The 26,642-nt window shown below is 43.3% G+C and overlaps 1 protein-coding gene across 8 annotated transcripts in view; it reads left to right on the top strand.

Annotated features, from left to right (window-relative positions):
• Window positions 1–26,642, top strand: part of TCF7L2 (transcription factor 7 like 2) — a 177,390-nt gene that overhangs the window by 48,850 nt on the left and 101,898 nt on the right. For 7 of the 8 annotated variants that reach the window (XM_054382257.1, XM_054382256.1, XM_054382255.1 and 4 more), the window contains exon 4: window positions 14,388–14,489. The exons of the other annotated variant lie outside the window; for it this stretch is intronic. In XM_054382257.1, the coding sequence (XP_054238232.1) occupies window positions 14,388–14,489 (102 nt within the window). The remainder of the gene's footprint in view (window positions 1–14,387; window positions 14,490–26,642) is intronic. 8 annotated transcript variants of the gene reach the window in all.

The raw sequence follows: 26,642 nt of genomic DNA, 5'->3' as shown, positions 1-26,642 counted from the left end.
TTTGTGGTATGAGGCAGAAGCTACTGGGCAGCATGCAATAGTTACTAGTTGTAATTTAGCATTGGTGTTGGAATCAGAGTTTGAGGGGTAAACATTGAAGACTCCATCACCTTCACTGAAGTGCCTGACACTTGTGGATGAATTGGCCTCCTGATATATTGCATTTACAGTTTAAGGCATTGTTATACAAGACTGAGAGGATATGAGCTTGCAGTATGTGTTGGTGTGTATGTATGGGTGATTGATGGGAGTGTTAAACTCCACAGTAAAGGGCTCCACTTGTTTTCACACACATTTGTATGAGAGGTGCGCCAAGGACACTGATAGTCCCTAGACAGAGGCATATTCTTCTTCATCCTGGAACAAAATGGGAGAGCCAGATGAGGAGAAAAGTTAATGGCCTTAATAAACTCAGAGAGGAGGTTTAAAAGTACTTTGAGAGTGAAAGCACTTTGATAGGACTCTGACTTCTGTAAATCTACTCTAGGGACTAATACTTTTTTATTTTATATTTTTGCAAATTTTTGACCTTCTGAGCAGGGCTTTGGTGTGGGTCTTACATCACTCTCCAGTGCAAGAGATGGGATTCACAGAGAAGCAAAGCCAATCAGGCACCCAAGTCCTTATGGCTTCTTGGAAAAATGCTGACCTGAATACTTTGCCCTGTTTGAGTGAATTAACTGCTCTGAAGTGTGTGGGAGTTCAGGACATTTGTGCCCTCTCGAGGAAATGTGGAATGCTCTGGTGGGTAATGACCCCACTGGATGAGACCACAGGGTTCTTTCTACAGGGACAGTGAGGCGTGTTAATTTTTGAGCCAATTATCATTCAGAAGCGATGGCAAAACATCCAGCTCCACAGAATTGACAGCCTGAAGCAGGTCTTGCAGGAGCTGCCAATCTTTTCCTGGAATGATGGAAGAGGTGGTGGATGACTGCATTGAGGTTCTGCCTTTGTCCTTTGCTGTTCTCCTCTGTCTCACTGGATAAATCATTATTTCTCCTGTTTTTTTTTTTTTTTTTTTTTAAATAAACATAATGAAACTAATTGTTGTGATTAAACCCATACACAGAGGAATTTTTCTACAATACTTGGGCTACCCTTAATAGCTGCCACTGGAAATCTTCCCCAGGAGGGATCACCTAAGGAGTGGGGAGGGCAGGGCAGTTAGTTCTTTCAGGTAACATCCTACAAACTATATGTTGTAAATCCTGATAATGCTTATGGGAAGGCAGGAGGAAAAGAGTAATAATTTTCAGTAGATTAGCAGCTGTTGTATCATTGCATGTTGCTTAATAAGTCTGATGTTACATGCGAGATGTAAGCTCCTTAGTGGGAGCAGGGTGCACTGTAATGACCTTTCTTGTGCAGGTCTGTTGAGATGAAAGGTCCCTCTTGAGGTTAGCAGGTTAGCTGTGTGGCATGCAGAAACACTGACTTCAACTTACTGTCCTGTGCAGATGGCTTTTCAGTCTATTAATGCTCACAAAAAAGTCTGTTTAGGAACCTGCTTTTTCTTCCTCTGATTTCACATAGGACAAATTTGACTTGGAAATAGAACAGAAATGCTGTGTCATGATTTTTAAAATAAATAAGCTGTTGCTATGAGAGAGAGCTCATTGATCCTTACTTGCTTCATTTATAATTACCCTTCTATGCAGTCCTCCTAACCTCATCTGTTAAAAACCAAATGCCTCTCAGAACCGCAGCAGACAGCTAATGCGGCTCGTTGTGTCCCTCCCCGCTCCAGGCTCTTCAGCGTTAAGAACTTATAAAATATAAGTGTCCACAATAAGATTATAAAACGTTGTAAGACTGGAGCCTTTGCTTTCCTGGCTGTTCGGTAAATACATCGTGTCTCATGGATGTGCCCTGAGGCTCTGAAACCTGAGGCCTCCCCACATCTTGAGTTCTACTTTCCTCCTTGCAAAGTGCCTCTGGCTAGTGGAGCTGTCGATGCAGCCCCTTCCCAACCCCCTCCCCCCACTCTCTGCCCCAGCCCTGCTAAGAAAAACTTTTTTTTTTTTTTTTTAAGACAACTGTAACAAACCTCGAATAGCTTCTGTTACTTTGGCAGTTGCAGGTAAGGCCAAAATGGGTGTAGGGCACTTAAAGCAGGCGTGTGAAAGTTCTAGTGCCACCAAATTGTCCACGACTCACCCAGCAGGTCCGTGGGGGGCTGTGTCCCCATCCCTGCCCCAAGTTTTTGTGGGGACCACCCTGTCCCCTCGGGGTCCCAGCACCTAGGTTGGGTCCTTGGCGTTTGAAGAGCATCCCATAGGTGAATGCTCTTTTGCGGGTTGACTCCTGCGTGGTCCAGGGCTGGGCTGTCATTGCCTGGAGCCCTTCCCCAGGGATTCCAGCGCAGACTTGTTGCACACCCCAGCTCTCATCCTCATGCAAAGGCAAAGTGTGAGCTGGTGCCTGACTCCTGTGATTTAGTATTAAATAGGTTACCCTGTGCTGGCATGGGGAGGGTGAACTGTGCGTCCCCATTTTGTCTTCTTCTGGAGTTCAGAGCTTTGCTGGTGTTTCTCAGCTCAGGGTGGGTTCCAAGGGTCCCCTCTTCTTCAGGCCTTGGCTGGCATTCCTCTCTATCAGTGGCTGAGCCAGGGATGTGCCCAGCTCCAGGGAGACCTCCTATCAGGTGCAAAGCATTTGCTAATGGTATCAGAGTGGTAGGGTTGAAGCAATTCTGTGTTTAACTCTGTATGAACCTGGTTTACAATCCGTGGAGGAGATTTCACTCCCATTACAAAGACAAATTTGTGTCTGCTTTCTGGCTTTATAAAGTGGAAGTTGTTTTTCTAGTACCTATTAAGTACTTTTTTTTTTTTCTTTCATATTCATATTGTAAGAGAGAGGGAGAGCATAATATACATGGGCAGGCTTTAAAAATCCCCACTCAATGTTCCTAAACCACAGTCCTTTAAATAAATAAATAAAAGTTGCCTTGTGGGCCAGCCGGTTCAAAATGCCTGCACTATATTTAGCAACAAGAGCAACATTTTTGGCTATTTACAGATTTATAGGCTCGGGGCTGCTCTGATGACTCCTTTGTTTTAACTCTGGGGCTGTGGCATGAAAGTGTGACAAATGCAAACGTGGGGAGCTCGGGTGTGTTTTGTGTGTGTTGTGTCTGCGGGAGTCCAGGCTCTGCTCCCTGGGGCCATGAGTTTAGGTGTTGGGATTGCTGCGGAAAAGCAACCCTCACATCTCCAAAACAAACCTCTTCTACAACCAAAGAATTTGGCACACGAGGCTGAGTCCCTCCAGGACATGAACTATTGCAGAGCTGCTGATACCCTTTTCCCTGGGACCAGGGGCTTCCTCCCAGCCAGTATTTATACACAGATTATTTTTATTTTTAATTTCAGTTTATTTATTTCTTTTTTTCCCCCTCCTGCTTCTTTTCTCTCCACTTTTTGAGATAAAATGCAGGGTCATGCATGTTGCATTTTTTTCCCTGTGCAGAAGAAAGTATTTTTTCTTTTTCCTATAGATACATGGAACAGTGTATGATCTGAGTTGGCTGTTTAAAAAAAGGAAGGGGTATGTTTCTTCTCCCCCACAAATTCATTAAAATAAAAAGGGTGATTTTGTGTTAGAGCATTGTGCTACTTGACTTTTATTTGTAGTCACTCCAGGGAGTGGATATGCCAGTGTAGTTGGTTTGTCTGAGGAAAACTGATCTCTATGAATAATAACAAACCCCTCACATTTCTCCAAAACTTCTAGTAGTGTAATTTGTACATATTTATCCCTAACACATGCCAATTGAACAGAAGTTGCTTGAATTTAATGCATAACCTACCATTACTTGAAAACACAAAATGCCTTTCTGGAGACAAGCCATGCTTTTATTTGGATTTTACAGGAATTGAAATTATTGTCATTGGGATGCCTTTTAAATTTAAAAAAATAATATGCAGTGATGTAGATCCTGGACCATATTTGTTTTAAAAATCTTTTCTGTCTGCATTGCCTTTTAAGAAAAAAAAAAACCACAACCAATCTTATTTGTTCTTGACTAAGAGTTTGTGTGGCTGATGATTCAACTAAGGGTATTTTAAAAATACTTCATCTAAATACCATAAATACATATTGCTTTGTTTTGGTGGTGCTGGAGGAAACCAGAAAATAAATTAATGGGGTGACAGAGGTGACAGCACAGATTTAGTGCATGTTTCATTTGTTTGGATTTGCTTTCATCCCAAATGATTCACCGAGTCCTCTGCCTAAATATAAGTCTTCCTACTTAACCAGCACTCAGCTTTGTCTCTGGCCAGATGGAGTGTCTTTTCCATGGGTATCTGAAGGCAAGCCTTCATCTTTTCCTCTTCTTGTGGGCAATTGAGACATCCAGCTTGCGTTTGGGAGGAGAATGGGTGCAAGTGGTCCTGCTGACCCCACGGACTAACGCCGTCAGAGAAGCAAATAGGAGGATTATTGATAGGGGAAACAACTGGTGCCGGATCCTGGGAGGTAACGTTTCTTTCCCAGCTCTCTAGGAGGGATTTGGAAAGAGCTGTAATCCTGGGTTAGGAGTAATTTGTTACAGCAAGATGATACTTGAGTGGCAGGAGGATTCTGGCGGAGGCAGCAAGAGGGTTTTATTGAGAGGAGTAGCTGGTCTCGCAGAAGGTCAGTCTGACACAAATCCTACCCCAGCCCACAAGTTTTGTTTCTCAGCCAGTGCAATTAGCTGAGGGGACTCTCGACCTCTTTCACATCTTTCAAAGACATCTCCATGCATCTGAGCTGAAAGATTACAGCGAGGAATGTGGACCAGGATATGATGCAGTGGAAAGTTTTGGGTTGTTATTTTTTTTTTTTTCCTCCAAAACAGGCTTTCTGAAAAACAGCCTTAGCAGCAACCTTCTCAGCTTCTCTTAGGAGGTCAGAATATGGCTGCCTTCAGTGTTATCTCTGGAACTTTTTCCTGAGGTTGTCTTTAGGTTACATTTTTGACTTACTGTCTTTGTTTTGTTGTTGGTTCTTTTTGTTTAAAAAAAAAAAAAGAAGAAGAAAAGAAGAAAGTTACCAGCCCTGGGGAAAGAGAATTTTGCAAGCTCTTGGTTTTCATGAGGGCCTGAAACCCTTGGAGCCATCTATTCTGCAGTAACCCCTTGCTGCATTGAAGACCTAATCACACATGGAAACCACAAGGGAGGTGACAGGAAATTTGGTATGAAATTTGCTGGGTTTACTAGAGAGTGGCTCCCAGCAGTACACCCAGAATTGCTACATCGACAGGAATTTTTGTGGTAGCAATTCGAGTCATGAGTTTCACTTACCCAACAGCGGGAGAAAAGATGACTTTCAGTAAAACCCCGTTAGGCCATGTTACAAGAACAAGCAACAGCTGAATGCTCCTTTAGGGCAGGATCCTGCCCACCTGTGCTTCCCATTTGCAGGTACCTCATAGAACTGGAAATGAGAATTCGTATCAGAGAGTGGAAAAAAATCATCGACCCACATAATCTGAGAGGCCCCTTCAGAGGGGTGCACCTTGTTGGGCATCCTTCTCCCATCTTGCCCTGGTTGTGCTTCTGCTGGCTTCTGGTAGCTGGGGATGCTGAGTGCTTTATCAGTCAATCCCCCTTTGGCTCACATTTTTGTAAAGAGAGGTTTGTCAAGTCATGCAGCTCCTCACTAGGAGGTGTGTGACAAACTTGTATTGGGTCTTGCAGCAGCAGAGCATAGTACTGAGGGCCACTGCTGTGTAGCGGTCCTACTGCCATAGCCAGCCCCGGCCCTTCTCTTCTTCCATCCCTCCACACTGTAAGAAACCCAATCAGATGTTCCCCCCCCCCCCCCCCCCCAAATAGGAAACACTTGGGAGAACAGATTGGGCAGTTGTTTATCTCTGATAGTGGTAACAAATGGTGAAGGCAGGTAAAAGTGATCCAGGACAGAGAAGCGCAAAGACAGACCTCTGTAGAGATGACTTCCCTGATGGACGTTACCACCAGGGTACCGAAGAAGTCTGGTTAATGCTTCCCATAATCAGGAAACTTGTAAGTTCTACTCCAGATTCTGAATGATGGAAGAGAGGCAAAGGTGGAGGTCAGTTTCGGAGAGGTCCTTTTACTCTGTACACCACCACACTGTGCTGTGCCGGAAAGTCCTGTGATGGGGTTAGAAGACAGAGCAAACATGTTCTGCAATATTAAAGCAGAACTAGGCTGGTTGATTACTGTGCTCTGTTGGTTTGAGTTTTTTGTTTTGCTTAAAGAAAGAAGTAGTTGCAGAGCTTAATGCTGTATCACCTCCTTTACAAAAGGAGTTATACTCTTAAGAGAGTTGGAAAGTTTTAAGGGAGGCAAGGTTCCCCTGGAGCAGCCCTTCTGTTACAATGGAGGTAGTTCAGTGCCATGATCTCTCTCTCAAACATGCTGTCAGATATTTTTACTGTCTTTATTTAATGGGGAGGAAAGGAATTATACTTTATAGACCATAAAATGCATTCTTGGACTTCATGCAAACACTAGTTCCCAATTGTTCTCTCACTCTGGAAGACTGCCAGAAAGAGAAATTAAATGTGGGTCTGTACATCGAATTGTTAGTTGAGTCTTGGAGGCTGGTTTAGCTTTTCTGAGTCTAAGCAAGCTGTATGTGCAGAAAGACTTTGTTGAGATTTCATGACTGTCCCATTCTTTCTCTAATGGAAATTCTATGCTTCAGTGGAACAGAACAGGTTGCAGAGAAAATCTGGGGAGAGTAGCTTGAAGATGAAGAAGTGGTGGTTGGTTTTGGTGGTTTATTTTTTTTCCTCCGGCTTAAAGTAAGTAGATAAAAAGTTTGTTCTTGTTCCTTGACTGAAATTATCCTTTTATTTGTGCCTGTCTTTTGGAACAGTAATTTGTAGACGTCCTAATAGTACTCAGCCAGCCTGCTAATTTGTGCAGTGAGAGCTGCGAAGGCTTTCAAATTAGATGTGAAAAAAACAATGGTGCTTTCCCAAGTTCCACCTAGGATCGAGAAACACTGCCTCCAGATATTTTGCTGAGATACCAGGTGAACTGGAGAAAGTAATGCTGCACTTCCTCTTGTAAAACTGAAAAAATTATTTTTAATTCCTGTAGCAGCTGATTAGCCTTTACTTAGCCTCTTTGTGCTCACTATTAACTATCCTAGAGCTCAACTGAGGTCTAGCAACCTCATGTTCATTAGAGGCAAACCCTCCTGTTTTGTTTTGCTAAAACTGATGGCAAGAATGCCTTTCATCCATGTTAGAATCAACAAATAATTACCAGAATTTGCTGCTTGAACTTCCATAGACAATATTTAAGAAAGCTTCTGGTTATTCTCTTTAGCTGTCTCCCATGGCAGCCTCCTCTGTGCCCTTATTGCTGCATATAGAAAAACAATGTAAGCAGGGGTGATATGTGTCACTAGTAGTGGGATGTCACTGTTGCACTGCATCTCATCTGGGATGTGGGAGAAGAGCTGTATGTGCTATGAGGGCATGGAGCTAGTGATTGGGTCAGGAGAAGGGAAACAAATCTGGTGTGTCTGGGATGTTCTTAACGCCTCCACTGTCTGACTGCTCACCCAAGAAGAAACTGGATTTGTTGAGTTGTCGACACACAGGGCTCAAACAATTTCTTTGTGCCTTGTTCCACCCCAAAATGGGCATTCTCTTTGCCCATCACCTTATTGCTCTGTATCATCAGTGAGTCACTTCCAGTTTGCAGGATTTGTGCTATCAGGCATCCCTCCTTTGAGATGATCTCAAATTGTTTAATCATTAGTACATTTCTGTAACTTTCAGGCCGTGGAGGATTTTGCCTTCTCCTTTTTTGTGCCTTAGCAGCACTTCATCAGTGTGACAAAGGCACAAGTGAAATATGAAAATGGGCAGCTTGAGGCCCCTATTTTCAGGGATTCTTGTCTATTACTGAAAGGGAAGGAGACAGGGTCCCTGGAGTTCTCAATAACAGGGAAATTCAAGGCACTAGAAGTGTCTTATTCAGGAATATATCATGAGGTGGTTTGGGTGATGCCAGTGCTGGTGAACAAGTGGCATTTTAAATTGAGAAGAGGACTTAAACCCCTATGTGCAAGTGTCTGTGCAGGTACATGATACTTGCCAGTTCTTTTGTGGGTGTCACTTTCCCCCTGTTTATGTATTTTATTTAATAATTTATTATTTGCAGTGTTGTAATAGTTTAAAGGGTGATACTGCTTAAAAAAATAAATCCCAACGTGGAGATCTGTGAGCAACACTTCCGTGTTTTACAATTTCATGCTTTCATTTCTTAAATGCTGTGGGGGGAATCTTTTGTGTGGAAAGGATCAGTCTCATTGAAACAAGCCTCACAGCTTTCATTTTGAGCAGCTCCCCTGAGCCTTATCATGGTACATTACATATTCTGTAGAAGGGCTGAACATTGTGGGTGGTGTCTGTTACTTCTCATGCAAAAAAAAAAAAAAAATCCAGACATTGCAAATCTGCAAGGAAGAGGAGGTCCTTTTAAAGTTCTCTCAGCAATTCCTTTCATTTATTTAAAATAAATCTTTTAGATTTTGCTCTCACATCACACACCTCTGCAAACAAAGTAGCAACTGAAGACTGAAAATAAGAGGTTGAGCTAAATTAAGGGATGGTGCAGAAGCTGTGGGTCTACTTTTATACCCTTAGAGGCTTTGCCCTCTGATTTAAGTGGAGACACCCTCTTTGTAGGTACCAAAACGAGAATCCTCTTGCAACTATTTTTCTTGTCTGCAGAGAGCAATTACTGTCATGTCAAGCTACATCTTCATTCCTATTGCCTTCCCCATAAATCTCAGCCTTCCCCTCAGCATTGCACTCTCCTGTGTTACTACTGGATTGTCTGTGGCTAAAATTTGTGTCTAGATGCACCTTACCAAAAGGGTTGCTATCTCTGTATTGGAGAAACTTAGGAATTTCCAAGTTTGTGTTCAGGTATGTACTTCCATGTGATTCTGCAATGCTGGCCAAGAGAGAAATAACACCAAAGCTAGGATTATTTCTTCTTGCATGGCATGTTGGTATCCATGGAGAAAGTGCAGACTCTGCAGGTGGAGATATGGTCCCGCAGTTATGGAGAGGTACTGGAGGCCTGCAGCATCAAGCTGCCTCCAGGAGCCCTGCTCCTGCTTGTTTCAGTTCCTGGGAGCTAATAAGTGCCAGCTGCAGGAAACCTGAGCTGGAAAGTGTTGTGCAGCTTTCCCTCCATTTAAAAATACAGTGGTTTGGTTTTCTGAATTGTGTTTATGAATTTATGTGCTGGGGGCACAGAACGTAGAGCATTCCAGCAGGGAAAACAGTAGTGTGACAAGGGAGCAGTGACAGCTTGGACACTGGTGCAGGAAACACCTGTGAGCTCTGTGGCATCCCTTCCATTGGGGCTGCACCGCTGTGAGCCTGGTCTCAGTGTGGGTGATAACTGTTGGCCTGGAGTGAGTTTCCACCGAACTGCTCTGGTCTTGGATGTGAATTTTAGCTGCTTTTAATCAACTCTGCTGCAAAATCTTGAGAAAGATGTTAATTTGCCTCCCTGGTGCCCAATTTGGGTGGTATTTGGTGGCGTGGGCACACAGAGCTGCTGTTGATATGTCTACTTTGCAGGACCTTCTGGTTGCAGATAGGAGGTGAGGACATTTTGCTCATGGAAGTGGAGGGTAAAGTGGTTTGGGGTTTGTGTTCCCCTTTACAAAAAAAGAAAATCTGGGCTGTTCAAATTATTTGGCTTTTCCCTTGTGCTGACAATTTAACGGCCCTTTTAAAAAGCTTTGGTTTCTCTCAAGTATGCTCACCCCATACGTGTTTTAATTTTTGTGCAGAGGCCTGGAGCTTAACAATTATTTTGCTTAAGCTCTCTGAGACTTGCCATAAAAAAAAAAAAGTTTTAAGTTTTAACACACACACACACACGCTAACGATCCCCATCAGATCATATTGTTAAATAGGGAATAAAATACTTGTGCCAAGATGACATTATTTTAAAAAATGTTAAAGGCAAGCCAGCAGAGCTCATTTCAGCAGTTCTTCTCTGAAAGAATTTGCACAGATTTGTTAGAGTTAATTTGTTGAAAAGTTCAATGTTTGTACAGGCAAGTCCTAATTTCCACACTGAGACACAGAAGCAGCAGAGGAGTGAGCATGTGTCCAGCATTTGCAGGAGCAGGATGGTGGGAACTTCCCTCCCTCCTACCCTTTCCCTCCTGTGCAGGAATGTAAAAGCAGTGTCAGAAGGCTGGGAAAGTCGGCTTCGAATTTTTGTGGACTCCTTGCAAATCAGAGGAACCGTCTGGCTCAAATCTGCATTTAGGGCCAAGAGAAGAGGATTTCCTGCTATTTAGTTGCTGGAGGAAGGAAAGGATTTACCTCTCCGTAGTAACAGGACTTAATTTTTCTCCTCTTTAGAAAGAATATCACAGCATCGGGCAGCAGTAATAAACCTGCAAAATTGATCACACCTCCCTCCCTCTTCCTTGTCCCTCCCCACACCATGGTATGACTTCCCCCCCCCGGCCCCAGCCAAGCATCTTCCCATCCCAGCTGCCAGCCCTGGCAATGGCTTGGCGTCTCCCTCCATGGTGAAAGAGAGAGTTACGGAGCGGGTGGCTGCTGCGCCGCCGCTGCCTCGCTCGGCCTGCCATCTGGATCCAGTTAGCTCTCTCGGCAGTAGGGCTGAGTCTCATTTCCTCCAACCAGTAATGTTATATAGGCAGTGATCCTGTTCTGCCCTAACATAATTGAAAATTATGTGTATTGTAGACTCGCAGCGCTGAAATGTAGACTCGTAAAAATCTGTGGCTCAGGTAGCCTGTGGAGATTGAATTTGGCACACAATGAAGCTTTTATGTAAAGTAAGAATTATAAGCCACCACATCAATATTGTGTTACAGGCATGACAATTCTTGGATGAGGAGGCCTTGAGTCAGGCTCGTCACCTTAAACAATGCTAATATTTCATACTTTATCAACGGGGCTGGCGCTTGGAAGCCAGCAAATTGGACTTCTTTTCTTTTGCAACAGTCCTGCTGGCAAAGCTGTGGATTTGCTAGCTTGACACAGGCGTGGGCTGTGGGCTCTGGCCCTCTCTGTTTATCTGATGGACAGAACATCTCGCCCTTGGCGGGGCTAGTATGCTCCTCTGGATCCTAGCCACTTGTGGTAGTTGCTTTGTTGACCCTTGTGTGTTACTGCTTTCCATGGGGACTGTTTATTTTACTTTCATTCCCCTACTGGTCTGTTATCCACTGGTGGAAATGGAAGCTGTCCATCTGTGTGCTGGTGTGCAAGACCAAGCACTCTGGGTTTGGAATGTTGCTGCAGGGCTCCATGTGTGTGTCTAAGAGGAGAAGCAGCTTTGGCTATGTCTTTAGCCTTTGTGCAGTAGGATTTTTGTGGATCCCCTCTGGCAGGAGTGGGTAAGATAAGGACTTTACTGAGGGTCCAAACTAAGGGTTTTACAAGCAACAAGTTAAATTGGCAGGAAGATCTTCTGAAGCTTTCATCTTGCACATAGGCTGGTCAGCCTGGTGTGGGAGCACCTTGCACTGAAAGTATGGCTCTTACGAGACTGAGGTGGAGCAAGACCAACCATGCCTTCTTACTCTGTTTCTTCTAAGGGAATTTATTGCTAGTAAAAAAACAGCAGAACTGACAATCCCGAAGGCTTTGTAATCCCTGCAATAATTACTGACTGGAGGGAGTGTGATGTGAGCTTGCTTATGGCTGTTGTGCCAGAACCTCTCAGCCCACCCTTGGGGCGGTCTCAGGGAAGCCTACGCATTCCTTGGCCTGCCTTTTAGGACAACTGCTGACCTGAGCTCCTTTATAGGTTGTCATGGTTGTAGGAATATTCCACAGTTGCTCGTGACCATGGGGCAGTCATGGAAAAATGATAGTGGTTGGTTTATTTTGGTGGGAAAAGCCTTAGTAGCCATTTTCTGAAACACCACCAGTTGAGCTGGCAGGTTCTTGTAAGTGCTTTAGCTGTGGTAGCAGTAACTCCTCACTCACAGACAGTTGTGGAGTTTGAAACAAAGTCATGTACCGTGAGGCACACATCCTGTGAGGACGTTTTCCTTGGAAGAAGAGAAAAATACTTCAGTAGCTGGCTGAAAAACCTGGGGAAGCTGGTGATAGCTGTGACCCATCAGGAGCCATTCAGCAAATTCGTATGCCTCTATGTGGTGGGCTTATGATCACTAAGACAACTGGCAAGCTTCTGAAAATGTAGCAGTTGACTTGTTTAATAAAGTGCCATCTGTAAATCTGAAGTGTGTCAAATTTCCCTTCAAGTTAAGATGCTCTCAGTTGGCTTAGGTTTTGGGTTCATTTTCTGTGCACTTGGGTTGCATTTTTAAGCACTTTTTTGAAACCAGAAAGGGTTGGAAAGTTGTTTTAACATAATCTCAACTTTAAAATTGATGTTGTGGTCACCTATATTGAAGAGCAGGGATTTGATTCAAGTGATCAAATATCTGGAGACTTACAACTGAATCATAAAAGTTAGAAATACCACTTATGGTAGACTAGTTCTGGTTTGTTTGGGTTTTATTTCTTGTTTTTAAGAAGTGCTGAAACATTCTGGTCCACATTGCACAAATCCCAAATGTGAAGATGAATAAAAACAAGGCTTCTTGGAACTTGATGAACCCGCATGGGGCACAAATCCAGAGTACGAATTTGTTTATTTGCATTCCAGTAGCTCAGAAATCTCAGTCCCTCCAAGCGATGGGAATTGGTAATGCATCCTCCTGCTGACTCTTGCTTTTGGTCACCTCAGTGCCCAGGGTCTTGCAGCAAACAGGCCATGCATGCTAGCAAATGTTTTGCATACGTGAGCAAATGTGATAGTGATGTGGTGAAAGCATGGAACCAGATCTCCTTCCTTCCTTCACGGAAATTTAGATACGGCTTCCGTTGCTCGCCTGGCCTGGCAGGGGTTGTTTGTGTGTGGTTCTCCTTCCAGCTTGCAAAAAAAAAAAAGAGGAATGGGTAAAACATAACTATTTCTCTAGATGGTTTCTAGGAATAGATCTGTTAGGTCAACCAGAGCCTAGTGCTAAATAGGGTCTTTTGCAGTAGCCTGATCTATGTGTACAGCTGCTTTTCTTAGTTCTGGGAGGTGGCTGAAGGTATGTGGCAGTGTGCATTTCTTCCAGCATGATACAGGGCTTTTAGAGATCATGTATTAAGCAGTATGCCTAATTAATACAGTGCAACACCATGTGGAGGGAAAAACTTGGGCTGAAGTTATATTTAGATGTGCTGTGCAGAAGTGTTTGAGTTAACTGATTACTTTGTGGGTCTGCTTTTGGTCAAAACAGAACACTTCTGGTGAAACAATCTGGGTACCACCTTGAGATTTCACCTGTTCAGTAGAAGTCTCTTGACTTCTTGAGCAATGCTAGGGTGGCTAGGGTGGAGGCTTCTCCAGTGAGCTTAGCAAGAGAACACACATGCCTGAGAGCAGTTTTAGTTGATATTTGATGCTGGTTAAATCTGTGGGAAAATTCTGCTCCTTCTGGAAGTGTTAGTTCAACTTTTTGTGCTTTTGAATCAACACTGCCTTATGGTGCAGATCAACTGTCTGTGTGTGTTCAGCTTCTTTGCTGATGACAGTGACAAAAAGAAGTTGTGGCTATCCCCAAAAGCCTGGCCAGTGCAGCTTGGCCTGAGCACACCAGGCTGTGTTCTGTCTTGGACATCATTAATGGCAGAGTGTATCAAGTTTGGCCTTGTAATTGAATAAGTTGCATTATGCAAGTCCCTTAAGGGTTGTCTGATAGAAGAACAGCAAGAAGAAAATAATCCGTGGTGACTTCCGGAAACAATGCGAATATAGATGCTAAGACCTAGCAGTGCTGGGTCTTTATAGGGTAGACTTCTGCCTGTAGGGCTAGTACAGCGCTGGGAAGCCAGAGAAATTGGCAGAGGGCATTCGTTGGAAGAAGGCTGAGAGATAACCCATTAAATAATGGGTTCATTAAATAATGAGATCATATTCTTAACCCATGATAGGTGTTTTCCCTCTCCTGAGACTGATAATCCAGTTTCCCCTCCCTTATCCTGTCTGCGCCATGGTTTTGGTATTTTGTTTCTGTGTGGATTATTCTTCTGGATTTGCTGTGATTAGTAGGATTGGTGTTATGCTGTCTTTGCAGTCTGCTGTATTTTCTTATTCCTGAACTGTAATGTGGTGGTATGAAATTGTTGGTGTTCTGCACAGATTTTATCTCCATGAACATGTAAAGTTGTCTTAATTTTTGTTTCAGTTCCTTGCATAAGTTTTAATTTGTATCTTTTGTTTCTCATGTTACTTAAAATTTGTTTTGGTTTTTTTTTTGCCTTTCTTTTCTGAACTCATTTTTCTTTTCCCATTTTTGTTTCCTTCATCCAGTATCTGCAGATGAAATGGCCACTGCTTGATGTTCAGGCAGGGAGCCTTCAGAGTAGACAAGCCCTCAAGGATGCTAGGTCTCCATCTCCAGCACACATTGTTGTAAGTAAACACAGAAAGATGTTCTTCCTTTGTTTAAAAAAAAAAAAAAAAAGGCATTTAACATTAATAGCATTGGTTGTCATCAGTTTCCTTTTACACAAACCTAAAGAGAAATACTTTAAGAAAAAATCACAAAACCCTGACGAGCTCATGGTAAAAGGAGGGAATACATTTGCTATTGCTGAGGTGTTCATGAAATTATCATAACTGAAAATGCTCTGAAGTTACACACTGCAGAATTACTTAGTGGCAGTGAAGTCTGATCAGGCTGGTTTTCACATCTGGCAATGTTGAACTGAAGGCAATGAAGAGAAAGTTTTTGGAAAGTGTTAAATAAAACCCAACAAAAGCCGAGCCTTGTTCTTTGGGCTTTGCTAAAGTAAAATGATTTTTTCTTACTGCAGAATCTTGAATGAAAGTTTGTGAGAATTGGTCAGCATTTTACCTGGGTAAAGGCTCAACAGAGCCCAGCTCAGTAGGGCACTTGTCTCTGTGTTGTGATGACTTCTCATTTAGTATAAAAAGTGTTATCAAATGTTTACTACTTACCTGCAAAATAGAAAACTCGTTATAATGGGTAGCATTGCTAGAAATAGTTTTATTTATTAACTTCTCATTTAAATTTTGAGTTCTTTGTTAAATTTTCTTGGTTCTGTTGTAAAAACAAAGTTGAGATTGAAATGTTCAATGCAAATTTGCATGAGAGGGGCTTGGGGTTTTATTTTACTTTCTAAAATAGCATCCTTGGAGATCCAAAAGGAAATGGTTTATAAGGTGTTATGCAAGAGGAGCTGCATCCTCACCTATAGCCATTGTCAGTGCTCTCTGTTCCCAGGGAATTTCATAGCTCTGAGCATTCATCTCGTTCATTTACCTCTGGAGAAGATACTGGATTAGAATATTTATTCTGAAATACTTTATCATTAAATTTTACATTGCTTGTTCTTTATCTTTTGCTATAAGATAGACTATAGACTGAACACTTTTGCTATACAGTCTGAAGTTGATGATGTGGAGAGACCGAGTAGTAGCCTTCCAGTACCTGAAGGGAGCCTACAAGAAGGATGGAGAGAAATTGTTTACAAAGGCCTGTAGTGGTAGGACAAGGAGTAGTGGCTTCAAACAACAGAAGAGCAGATTCAGACTGGATTTTAGCCACAGGCTATTTACTATGAGGGTGGTGGAACACTGGAACAGGTAGCCCAGGCTGGAGGTATTCAAAGTGAGGCTTGACAGGGCTCTGGGCAGCCTGATCTAGTTTACTGCAGAGGGGGTTGGATTGGATGACCTTCATAGGTCCCTTTCAACCCAGACCATTCTGTGATTCTATGCTGGTAGATATCCAGAGCACACATTTGTTTTGTTAGAAATCTTGAGTCATACTAAGCATTTTTTGAGGAAGTTCTTTTTCTTTTGTTGTTTCTAATTTAACTTGAGAAATGTAAGCCCTTTGTCATGGGTGCCTTAGTTTTTTGTCTTTTATTTTGTTCATATGTCTTTCAGAGTTCATAGCTTCTACACTGTCTCTCAGAGAGTGATGGAGCAAGACTGATATTTGCCTAGTTGATATCTAGTGCTTCTTGCTTCAGTTTTTCAGAATGATTTTGCTTTTTCTTCCCATCCTCTTGGGCCATTGCTGGAGGAAAAGATCAGAGAAAAGATGTTTGGCTGGTTATTTAGAAATCTACAGCCATCAAAACCCTCTGTCATCTTAAGAAATGAACCAAAGTTACTTCCTTATTTTAATTCTTTATTTTTTCATTGCTGTGCCAGAGAACTGGCACAAGGGATGGCAGCATTCCTTGGGCTCTGGAGCCAGCCTGGTGGACTGGTGTCAGGCTTGTGGGATGTGATGGTGAGTGAGCAGGAGGCTCCTCCTGGCTAGGTGCAGCCTGAGAGGGCAGTCTGAGTTTGGTGGGTAGCTTTCCTGGGCATCCTGTGCACTTCCCAGTGCTGAACATCCACTGTCTCCCGGGCCTCCTGCTGCACAGGAGAGTGGACATTTACTTTAAAAGCCAAACCAGTTAATTGTGCTGGTGAGGAATCTTTGGGGTCTTGGATCTCTTGGTACTCTCCAGCCCCTCCACCCAGGTGGCAAGGCAGAGACAAGTGGACTACATGAATATACAAAAAACAGGAGTTAAAAAATCACAATAATTTTTGAAAATAAAGAGGAGTCTGTTTCTAGGGAGGCTGAGGTTGATCAGCCTTGTATTTTGACCATTTATGGGGTTCTTATGGGTCTCTTTAAAAGCTGTTTCACTCTGCTATTCAATAAAAAGCATATTTACCATAGCAACCACTTAGGCTGTGAGGAATATATACTGCCTCTGAGATGGAGGCCACCTTCCAAAAGAGCCACAGCTGGCATTTGTAATGTGATCTTTTGTGCTACTTACAATGTTGGAGGGAGAGGAGGTAGAGGATGGAGTGAGGGGGGAGCAGTGTTGGTTGGTTTTTTTTAACTTTATTTTATTTTTGAGGGGGTGGTGGCAAGGTTCTGCAATGTCTAATGTTTATTTGTAGCAGGAAACTGTTGTGCCTTGTTCTGTTAAAATAAACAAATAAGGAGCAGCTTTCTCTGCCTTTTTTCCCCGACATCTGCCCCAGGCCACTTTAATTCTGTGGAATAAAAATGGTCTTACTTTTTGGTAAATAAAGTTAGAGCAGGTAATGGCATTCAGGGGAGGTGAAATGCCAGCTGGCCTGGGATGTGTCAACCTTCTCTGGTGTCCCCATTCGTCGCTGCTGTGCATGCCCACAGCAGCTGGGACCTGGCTGCTCTTCCACAAGGCTCTGCACCCATTTGTGATTAATCTTTTCATGGAGCAAGGAGAGGTGTTTCATGGGCAGGCTGATGTTTCTGTGCAAGTGTAATGTGTAATGTATAGAGACTGAAGCCTGTTCTCCACCCACATTACTATGGCTTGTCTACTGTGGTAATTTTTCATCTTGAAATTAGTTGTACTGACCTGAAGATCTATAGGGAAATGCTAACACCTGCAAATAATTTCTTATCTTTCACTTATCTCTGAAATCAGGATTTGAGGCTAATCATTGTAGCTGGATTACAAAGACAGGAAAGGAGATGATTTTTTTTCTTCTCTCTCTATTTTTTTTCTTTTCCCCTTCTCTTCCTCCCCCCCCCCCCCTTTTTTTTTTTTTTTTTTTTTTTTTTTTTTTTTTTAAATGCTCTAGCTTCTCAGCATTTGACTGACTACCGGGAGCTCTGTGTCAGGGCTTCAGACTTTACACCCAGCTCTGATGAAACTCTTTTTGGCTTCAGCATAGGTTTTTAGCTTAATGACTGAAGACTGCAGAACATGGCTGTCTATAATGTCTAAAATCTTTGCTATTTGTCAGCCATCCTCCTTTCAGGTTTGTTTAAGAACATTAAGTTAAGACTACAAAAATTGAAGCAAAAGACCAGCATGAATAATTTGGCTGGATTGCCCTCAGTGCCGAGGGCTGGGTTAATATTGCTTTTCATGGTGCTTGAAAGAGTCTCCAAGGCCCATAATGAGAAACAGAATATTAAACTGAAATTATGTTCAGCATGTCTTGAGGAAGGTACAGCATGAGGCTCCATTTCAGAGCAATGCATTTATTTGCATTTAGGTGCTTCACTAATCTTGTAAGACTCTTGTGTCTTGCTCTAGCACAGTCATGCTGCTTATCTGTGTCCAAAGGTGAAAGAAAACTGGGGGAAAAATTGTTTTAATAGTATGCAATTAAGCTTGCTGGGTCAAAATTTTGAATTCAACCTGTGGATAGTACTATTATGAGGCTGGGAGTATTTTTAAGAGTTTTGATGGTTATTTCTCTTCTTCTTTCTGACCTTTGATTTCACTGACGGTATTGAGACTTTGTAAGGCAGTTTCACCAGTATGTTTTTAGGTGTAAAGCAGAGTCCAGATGGGTGCCTCCACGCTCCTGTGAGTGAATAGGGTGCTAGCTGTCTTGAAATCCCATGTTCCACCTGCACCCTGTCTGCTCCATGCTGCCATTGTGGTGATGAGGATGAGATCTGGGTGCCCTAGGAGTGGGATTCTCCTGTAAAAATGTTCTGTTGCATTGTGTACAGGCAAATGAAAATGAGCATGGTTTGTCTTCATAAGGATCTCCAAAGCCTGCTCACTACAGAAAGCAAGCTCCTTTAAAACCTTTTTTTATCTGTGCACGTATTCTTACAGTCTTAAGGAGAAAAACAGTGATGTTCTTCCCTGTTCTCTGCAAAGTAAATACTCTGGCTCAGCTATACTCTGTTTTGGGCAGAAGTGTGGGTGAAAGACTGGTACCTGGTTCTTGCCTCCTGCTGCCTCCACTGTGCAGAGGCTTGCTTTTAGCTTCCTTTGTACCAGGCGCAAATGTTCTGAACCCGAAATGGTGGTGGTTTGGTACAGTATATTTCTCACAAATCAGTTAAAGCTTAAAAAGTTCCTACATTTTCTTCTGCAGGGAGGCCTTTTGAAGTAAGTGTAAATGTTATCTGGGGGGAGGACTTCTTGTACTATTTGTCCTGGGCTTTCTAATATGTAATGAACACAGCCATAAAGCAGACTGAATCCTTGAGAACAAAGAATCACTGTGCAGTCCTGTATCTATTTTTTTTTTCCTTTTTATTTTTTTTTCCCTTAAGGAGGTAAAAATGTATTTTCAAAACATAAGATGACAAGCAAAACTAAAGGCAAAACCATCTGAAATGTACTCTCTGTTCTCAGCCTCTTTTTGACGTACATGGACAGCGAGGATCTGGGACAACAGGGCAGTTTGGAGGGTTTAGGAGTTGTTTCCCACATCAGTTAGAGTTGGAGCTGCACAGTCTGCCCTGCCTGGTCTCTGGTGGCTTTCAGTTTCATGTGGTTTGTGCTTAGGCACTTGGAAAGAAAGGACAAATACTTACAAGTAATCATGAGGTTTATTTTGGATTTAAAAATTTACCTATAATGTCCTTTCAGACAGGCCAGAAGTAAGGTTCATCCAGATATATCCTCAGTTCTTTATGTATAAGGCTGTTGGAACATAGAAGATTTCACGTCAACATGAGGAGAAACCTCTTTACGGTGAGGGTGACTGAGCCCTGGAACAGGCTCCCCAGGGGGGTTGTGGAGTCTCCTTCTCTTTCCAAACCCACCTGAATGCGTTCCTGAGTGGACTACCCTAAGTGATCCTGCTCTGGCAGGGGGGTTGGATCTGATGATCTCTTGAAGGTCCCTTCCAACCTCTGATATACTGTGAATACTGTGTAACATCTTTTAACTTCCACTTGCAGTGCCCCAAGAGGGCTTTTAAAACTCTTGCTTTGTTTGCCTTTAATATTTTGTTGTAGAGAGGCTGTTCTTCCTCTACAGTAACCTCTTGAGATGTTATTGGATTTCAGGCGTCATGTGCCCATTATGGGACACCCTCTCCACCAGAGATCTGCAGGGTGGTCCTCTGAGGATGTAAATGGTGGTGAGAGTTGCAGAAACACTGTAGTGGTGTGGGGGGAAGGAGTTGGGCATCCATCATGTCAGTGTGTAATATTGAGAGGGCCGTGGGGAGGAAGAGGGCTGTGTGTCTGAGATATATTGGTACCCTGGCAGTCCCTAAGGGCACGTAAGTCATGCCTTGGTGCATGGACCCAACACACACGTCCTTGAGACTCATGCTGCAGAAATATCTGTGCAGACTTAATTGGAAAGCTCCTTTAGTGACTCTTTCCTTTTTAAATGCTCCATACTTTATTTTGCTAATTGCTCTGGCAGTTGCAAAGTAAACAAAATGTTTCATTAATACATGCCCAAAAGTGTGCAGACATCTTGTCCTGAATTTTCAGAGGTGCACGGAATGAAGCCACAGAACAAATTAAACTTGTTGAGAATTTTGTGGCTAAATCTTTCACCACTAATTTCTTTTGATTTTTTTTTTAACTTGGAAAGGGTTGTGTATGGAAAAAAAAAAAAAACAAAAACAAAAACCAAAACAAAACCAAACATGTCTTCAAAGCTGAATGTTTAGTGCTAAGTATAGAATTTACCTACCAGCATACCAATGAAGTTGTTTTGCTTGGATTCCTATAAAACACACACATAATATTCAGTACCAACTAAATAAGAATGGAAAACCTCGTGCCTGATTTGTGTGGAGCACAGAAGAATTGTGGACTCCTAAAAAGTGATTCACTTGGTGATTTGATACATTTGGATATAGTTCCAACTGTAGAGGACTGCTTTATGCCCTTGTGTTTACTCTGTGGCACAATGCCTGTCCTCTACAGACCTTATTTAGGTACTGGAGGTAACCCCTTTGCTTTACATCAAGACTGGGGAAATGTGCAGGCTTGTACCTCTTTAATGTGAAGTGAGCAAGAATTTAATGCTTCTGCAAACATCAGTCAGCACTAAAGCACCTTCCTAAGGCATCTTGGGGCTGGATTGGCAGCTGGGCTGAATTGTCACGCTTGGTTGTAGTCAGAAGATCTGTGAGTAGCTCCAAGAGCTCTGAAGTATTTGGATATTGGGATATTTCAGCTGTGAATAAATGCTGTAAAATGCATAGTAGTGCCAGCCTCAATTGTTCTAGGATCATGAGTCAGGCCTCAGTAGATCATGAGGATTGGTGGGGGGTTTTTTGGTCTTGTTTTTGTTTGTTTTCTGTTTCTTAAATAATACATTTTATATTCTCTTTATTTGCTCTCCGGTTCCTGAGCCTGCAGGGTATACTCCACTCATTCTCAAACTTTTCTCTACAGCAGCTGAGGAGCTTGCTGTGCACTCTAAGTGGAAGCTGAGGTTCTTTCCTAAACACTTCAAGGCTACCATACTTAAGAAAAATAGCAAGTGTTATTAGACTGGCTGTAGGATGGTAGCAGTCAGCAACCCTAAGTGTTACTCCAGGAGAAGGCAGTGAGCAGGGCTATTATGATATGCTGGGTGCAATCTGTTGAGCATCCGTTCTTTGTGAATTATCTGACTGCACTTTGGGAGAGTCTGGCTCTCTGTGCCTGTGAGGGCTCTGGTTCTTGGGTGCTGGGGTGGCTTCCCTTGAGATGGCTGCAGCTCTCACTGCTCCCAGGTAGGACCAGGGTTCTCAGACGGTACTGGAGACAGCAGAGCAGGTCCTTCTGAAGCAGCAGGTTCATAGCTCAGGACGTTGTGGTGAACCAGCATCAGTTTTGATTGCCCAGAGAGGCTGTGCTGTAGCTACTGCTGCTGTTGCTCCTGCTCCTGAGCTGAAGCTACAAGATTTTGCATTTCAGTATGTTATGGCAAACCAAATTATGCCTGGTGTATCTCAGACATGTCTTGAGTATTGAAACTCTCTGGTTGAGGGGGAAATACGATGGAAGCTTTCTCATTAGAAGTCCTTAGGTAAGATGCTGCCTTCAGTGTTGTTGGAAGCTCATCTACTGCAGGTTTACCTCTTCTATCTTTTGTTTATGAAATGCCCAGTGTGTCCCAAATGCAATGCAAATACGAATCTCTAAATTCTGTCCCTTTCTGATTAGCTAGTCTGGGGTACAGTAAAACTTCATAGAACAACATTTCAAGGTAGAAACCTACACTGGGAAGATGGTTTAGGAGAGTGTTTTAGCACAGAGGAGCCCAAGCTGTGTTTTGGATTCAGTCACATGGCAGTTTGTGTTACACTGGAGCACACAGGTTAAATTTAACTTCTAAGGTCTTGTGTGGCCCTAAAATGAAATATGGGCAGGCCGTCAGCTCCTGTGTGGGAGAGACATTGTGTCGAGAGGAACAGAGAGAGTGCAGACGGTCGGTTCCCAAGGCCCAGGGGGTGCATGAGGACTGCAGCAGCAGCAGCAGCAGCAGCCGTGTGTGGCGGCTCGGCCTTGGCAGTGGGCAGAGAGCTGCGGCAGCGCCGGGTGATGCCGGAGAGCCAGATGGGTGAGCCTGTCAGATCAAAGATGATGTGTACCGAGGGTGGCAGACTTGGCAGGGCCGCTCGCCGCAGGTCTTTCTCCCTGTACACCCTGTCTGCAGCTGAAGTTTGTGGCTGGATTCAATCTGGAGCTTAGAGTCGTAGGTACTGAATAATGCAGCTCTAGTTTGGAGCCAGAGCCCATGCCGGCTGGAGCAGGAGCAGCCATCGTGTGCAGAGCAGAAGGTTTAATGGCTGTGATGTGGCCCCAGCACTGTTTTAAACAAAATTTCTAGAAACTGCAGTCCTTCCCTTTCCAGTACAGCTCAGGGCTTGTTGATGCAGAGCAGCAAAGCCCAAATATGCAACCGAAGTAGCTGTCTCAGAATAACTATTCCTCATTATCTCTCCATGCAGCCTCTCTTATTCAGCAGTAAGAGGTCCTTTGTGTGGTTTAGCTTAATCCGCTTTGGAAATGGATTAAGCTAAGTCTCACAAAGAAACTCTTAGTGCTGAATAACAGTGTCCACACGGAGAGATAATTCGAAATAGTTGTTCTGCATTTTTCAATTCATACTTGAGCCCCTTGCACAGAAACTTCCCAGTGCAGATGAGCCCACTTGAATAGGAACCTCCTATTTTCTGTCTAAACAAGGTCTATGTACCGTGTCCAGGTGCTGTAGTACAGAAAACAGCACATATTTATCATTAAAAAGAAAGGAAGGAAGCTGACATTGCCTGGCTCAAGACCATTTATTTGTCAACTAGCTCAAGCCCAGGATTATTGCTCTTCTCACCAGTTCATGTGATTTGGGATTAGATTATTCATGGGGTACCTCGTTTTCAGGCCTATACAAACACCTTTAGTCTCTCCTTTTGAAGAAACTGGAGGTGCCTCATAAACCACCTCCCAAAGAGAGAGAAGCTTGTTTTCTTCTCTGCCCTATGCAGACCTATTTGGCAAAGGGCAGACCTGTTTTGGAAAGTCTTTGGAGACTTAGGAGATGTTGCAGATAACAAGAGGTGATGCTTTCGTAAAAGTCTCCCAGCCCTTGTCTCCATCCAACCAATGTTCTGTGCCTAATTTCACAAAACAAAGCTATAAATTTTTGTTAAAGAGACTTTGGTTTTGAATATGTAGTGGGCTGGTACCCAGGGTCTGGTTCCAGGAGACCTTGCCTTGAAGCTTTGCTTGTATCTGACGTGTTTGCTTGTACCTGGTAACAAAATCATTCAGCACTTTCCCAAGACAGGGAAGCATTGCTCACTCCTCTATTTTACCACTGTTGCCAGAAAGATATTAAGTAACTTTCCCAAGCTGATTTTGAGAAACTGATGATTTCCACATCTGATCTGAGAGGCATGCAAAAACCCCCTTGCAGCCGTGAAGGAAAACAAACAAAAAAATAAACTGAAGCAGTTTTTGAAATCTAAACCTAAAATCCTAACATATATCAGACCTAAGAGGAGAGTTACTTCTGGTGCTGTTTAGGTATGATCTGGACCCTGCGTATCCATGAGTCCTTGTGTCAGATGTACCTATACTACTCATCCCTCAGAAGTAGGAAGTCTGGGGGAGCTGAACTAGTCCTTTCTCTGCCCTAGCAAGCAGCAGATCTGCAGCCAGGCTTATGAGAGTAGGAATGATGTATAATAATGAGGGATAGGCTGGTAGGGGGTCCTGGGCATACATGGCTTGAACCCATATGTGTGTGTATACAAGAGAAAGGGTGTTTTCGACAAACCTCCCTGATAGAATTAAGAGGTAACCAAATCCTTGGCGTTTTCTTTGGTTTTGTTTGTTTGTTTTTAAACTTTTGGGTTGCTTTCTTGCAGTCTTCTGTTTGGTTTTGGCATTGGTTGGTTTCTTTCTTTTTTTTTCCCCATACCCTACTCCTTTACCTTCACAGCACAAATTAAGGACCTGATGGTGTCCCTGGGCCTTGCTGTGCAAGCCTGCAGAAAGAGGTGGGTCTGTGCTAGTTTCCTAGGAGAGGCAAGCAATTCTCTAACATGCACTTTTCCTGTTGGCAGGACTCAAAGACTTCTGAACTACTATTACTGTGGAAACTAGCTTCCCCTTCCTTTTTAGTTTTTAGGCCTTGATTCAAGAAGTTGTTAAACGTGAGCTGACGTCTGTCCATGTTCAGGACAGCACTAAAAGTATTGTCTTGTATAATGATGCTTTTCTGAGTTGAGGTGCTGGAAATGAGCATTTTTATGAAATAAAAGTATCTTCCTGAGAGATGGTTGTGGCTTTTGCCTGTCCCTCAGCTATTAAGTACTAGGAAGGGAAAGGGAGAGGGAGAAGGAATTGCATGTCCCAAGCTCTTCTCCCCTGAAGCTTGTCGTTGTGCTGACATATTTCTCTCTCCAGGGTTGTAAAAGACAAGCTGAAGGAGGATTTTGGTCTCTTATTGCTTATCTGCCCACTGGAAAAGGCACAAAATCTCTGTGGTCTCTTCCCCTGGCTGATAGGATTGTGTGTGCCCCATTGTATGCCCAAAGAGCTCTGCAATGTCAATAGTTTGTGTTACAGAAATATGACTGCCTTGTAATAAGGAAATGGCATTTTATGGAGAAAAGGAGAAGGAAGAAGGAGAAGGAGAAGAAAAACCTCCAGACCATCACAGTGTGCATTTACAGCTGTGAATGCTTCTGCTCAGCAGCTGCATGGAAGCAGTATCATTAGGAAACCCCAAATGTCTGTTGCTGCATGTTGGACATGTCTACATCATTAATTAGTGTGAAGCAAGCAAGGGTTTGAATTGCTAAAGTCATGGCTGCTCCATGTTGAACTCCCCATCTTGACGGTTTTCAGGCATGCCAAGCTCTTTGGAGGGGAGTTACTTTCTGGACATGAAGTAACCTGCTTCTCATTAAAGGGTTCTGATGGCCAAGACAGGTTACTGTAGGAGAAGTTCTGGGGTGAATCTGAGGCACACTGGTTGCTCCACAATTTCTGCCCAAGGGGTAAATCCTAGGTAGCAGATGCCATTTGGACTGAAGGTGAAGCTTGCTTGCATCTGTGTCCAGAGCCAAGTGTGTGGCCAAGCAGTTACAGAGGTGCTGTAAGACCTTGGTGAAGCTTGCCCTGTAGTAACTTGTTGTGCTCATCATGCCTGGAGCATGTTTGGGGAGTGTCCACTCACACCATAGACAGACTGTTAAGCTCCCTCAGATCACTGTGCTGAAGAATCTCTGAGATGAGTAAATGGTGAGAAAATGTGAAGGAGCAGTCTCAGTGCTGATGGGAGAGGAACGTGGGCGAAGAGCTGGTGCACTGCTTGCTTTCTGGCTAATTCAGCTACTCCTCACCTGGACACCAAGCTGTTGTGGTTGTGAAATCACAGAATCCAAGAATGTTAGGGGTTGCAAGGGACTACCAGAGATAATTGAGTCCAACCTCCCTGCCAAAGCCGGGTCACCTAGGGCAGGCCACACAGGAGCGCATCCAGGTGGGTTTTGAATGTCTCCAGAGAAGGAAACTCCACAACCTCTCTGGGCATCTTGTTCCAGTGCTCCATCACCCTCACCATACAGAAATGTCTCCTCGTGTTGAGGTGGAACCTCCTGTGTTCCAGCTGGTACCTATTGCTCCTTGTCCTATCACTGGGCACCACAGAAAATAGACTAACACTTTCCCCTTGACACCCACAAAGTCAAAGCACTCGGTGCAAATTAAAGATAATTTAATTATCTTTTTAATGTTACTTGTATTGAAGAGGATCTAATAGGCAAGCTGCTGTCAGAAAAGCAAGTTGTTGGCAATGCCCCAAAGAGCTAAGATGCAGGGGAGATGAAGCTGTGCAGTTGCTGTGTGTGTGTGTGGTGTGATGGGCACTGTATACTCATGTCTCTTTCCTGGAAAAGTAACGTGTTCTGCATATCAGATCATGGCAAAGCTGGGAGCGACACATAGCTCCCCTGACTCCTAGTTCACAGTCCAAACTGGTAGGCTAGCCTGTCTTTGACATGCATATTTAATGCTTTAGTTGTCTTTTGCATATTTTGCTGGGACTAAAGGCAAAAAAAACTACAAAAAACCCCAACCCTCCCCCACCCCTCACAAACAAAAAAACAAGTTACTCACCTGTCCTTCATCACAGGTGAGCTTTGTGCTTTTTCCATTGGACATCTGTGAGGTGTATAAAAGAGCAATGTGGGGCTCCTGACATCAAAGAGTTAATAGCAGTGAGTGTGGTACAATAGCTCATTAGGACTTAAACGTGGGCTGCAAACTCAGAAATCTTGATAATTTTGGTCTATAAGGACACTGAACTTTCAACCCTA

Source organism: Indicator indicator, chromosome 7 (assembly GCF_027791375.1).
Source record: "Indicator indicator isolate 239-I01 chromosome 7, UM_Iind_1.1, whole genome shotgun sequence".
Taxonomy (NCBI): domain Eukaryota; kingdom Metazoa; phylum Chordata; class Aves; order Piciformes; family Indicatoridae; genus Indicator; species Indicator indicator.
Note: the sequence above shows the minus strand (reverse complement) of the source record. Positions and strands in the feature narration are given on the sequence as shown.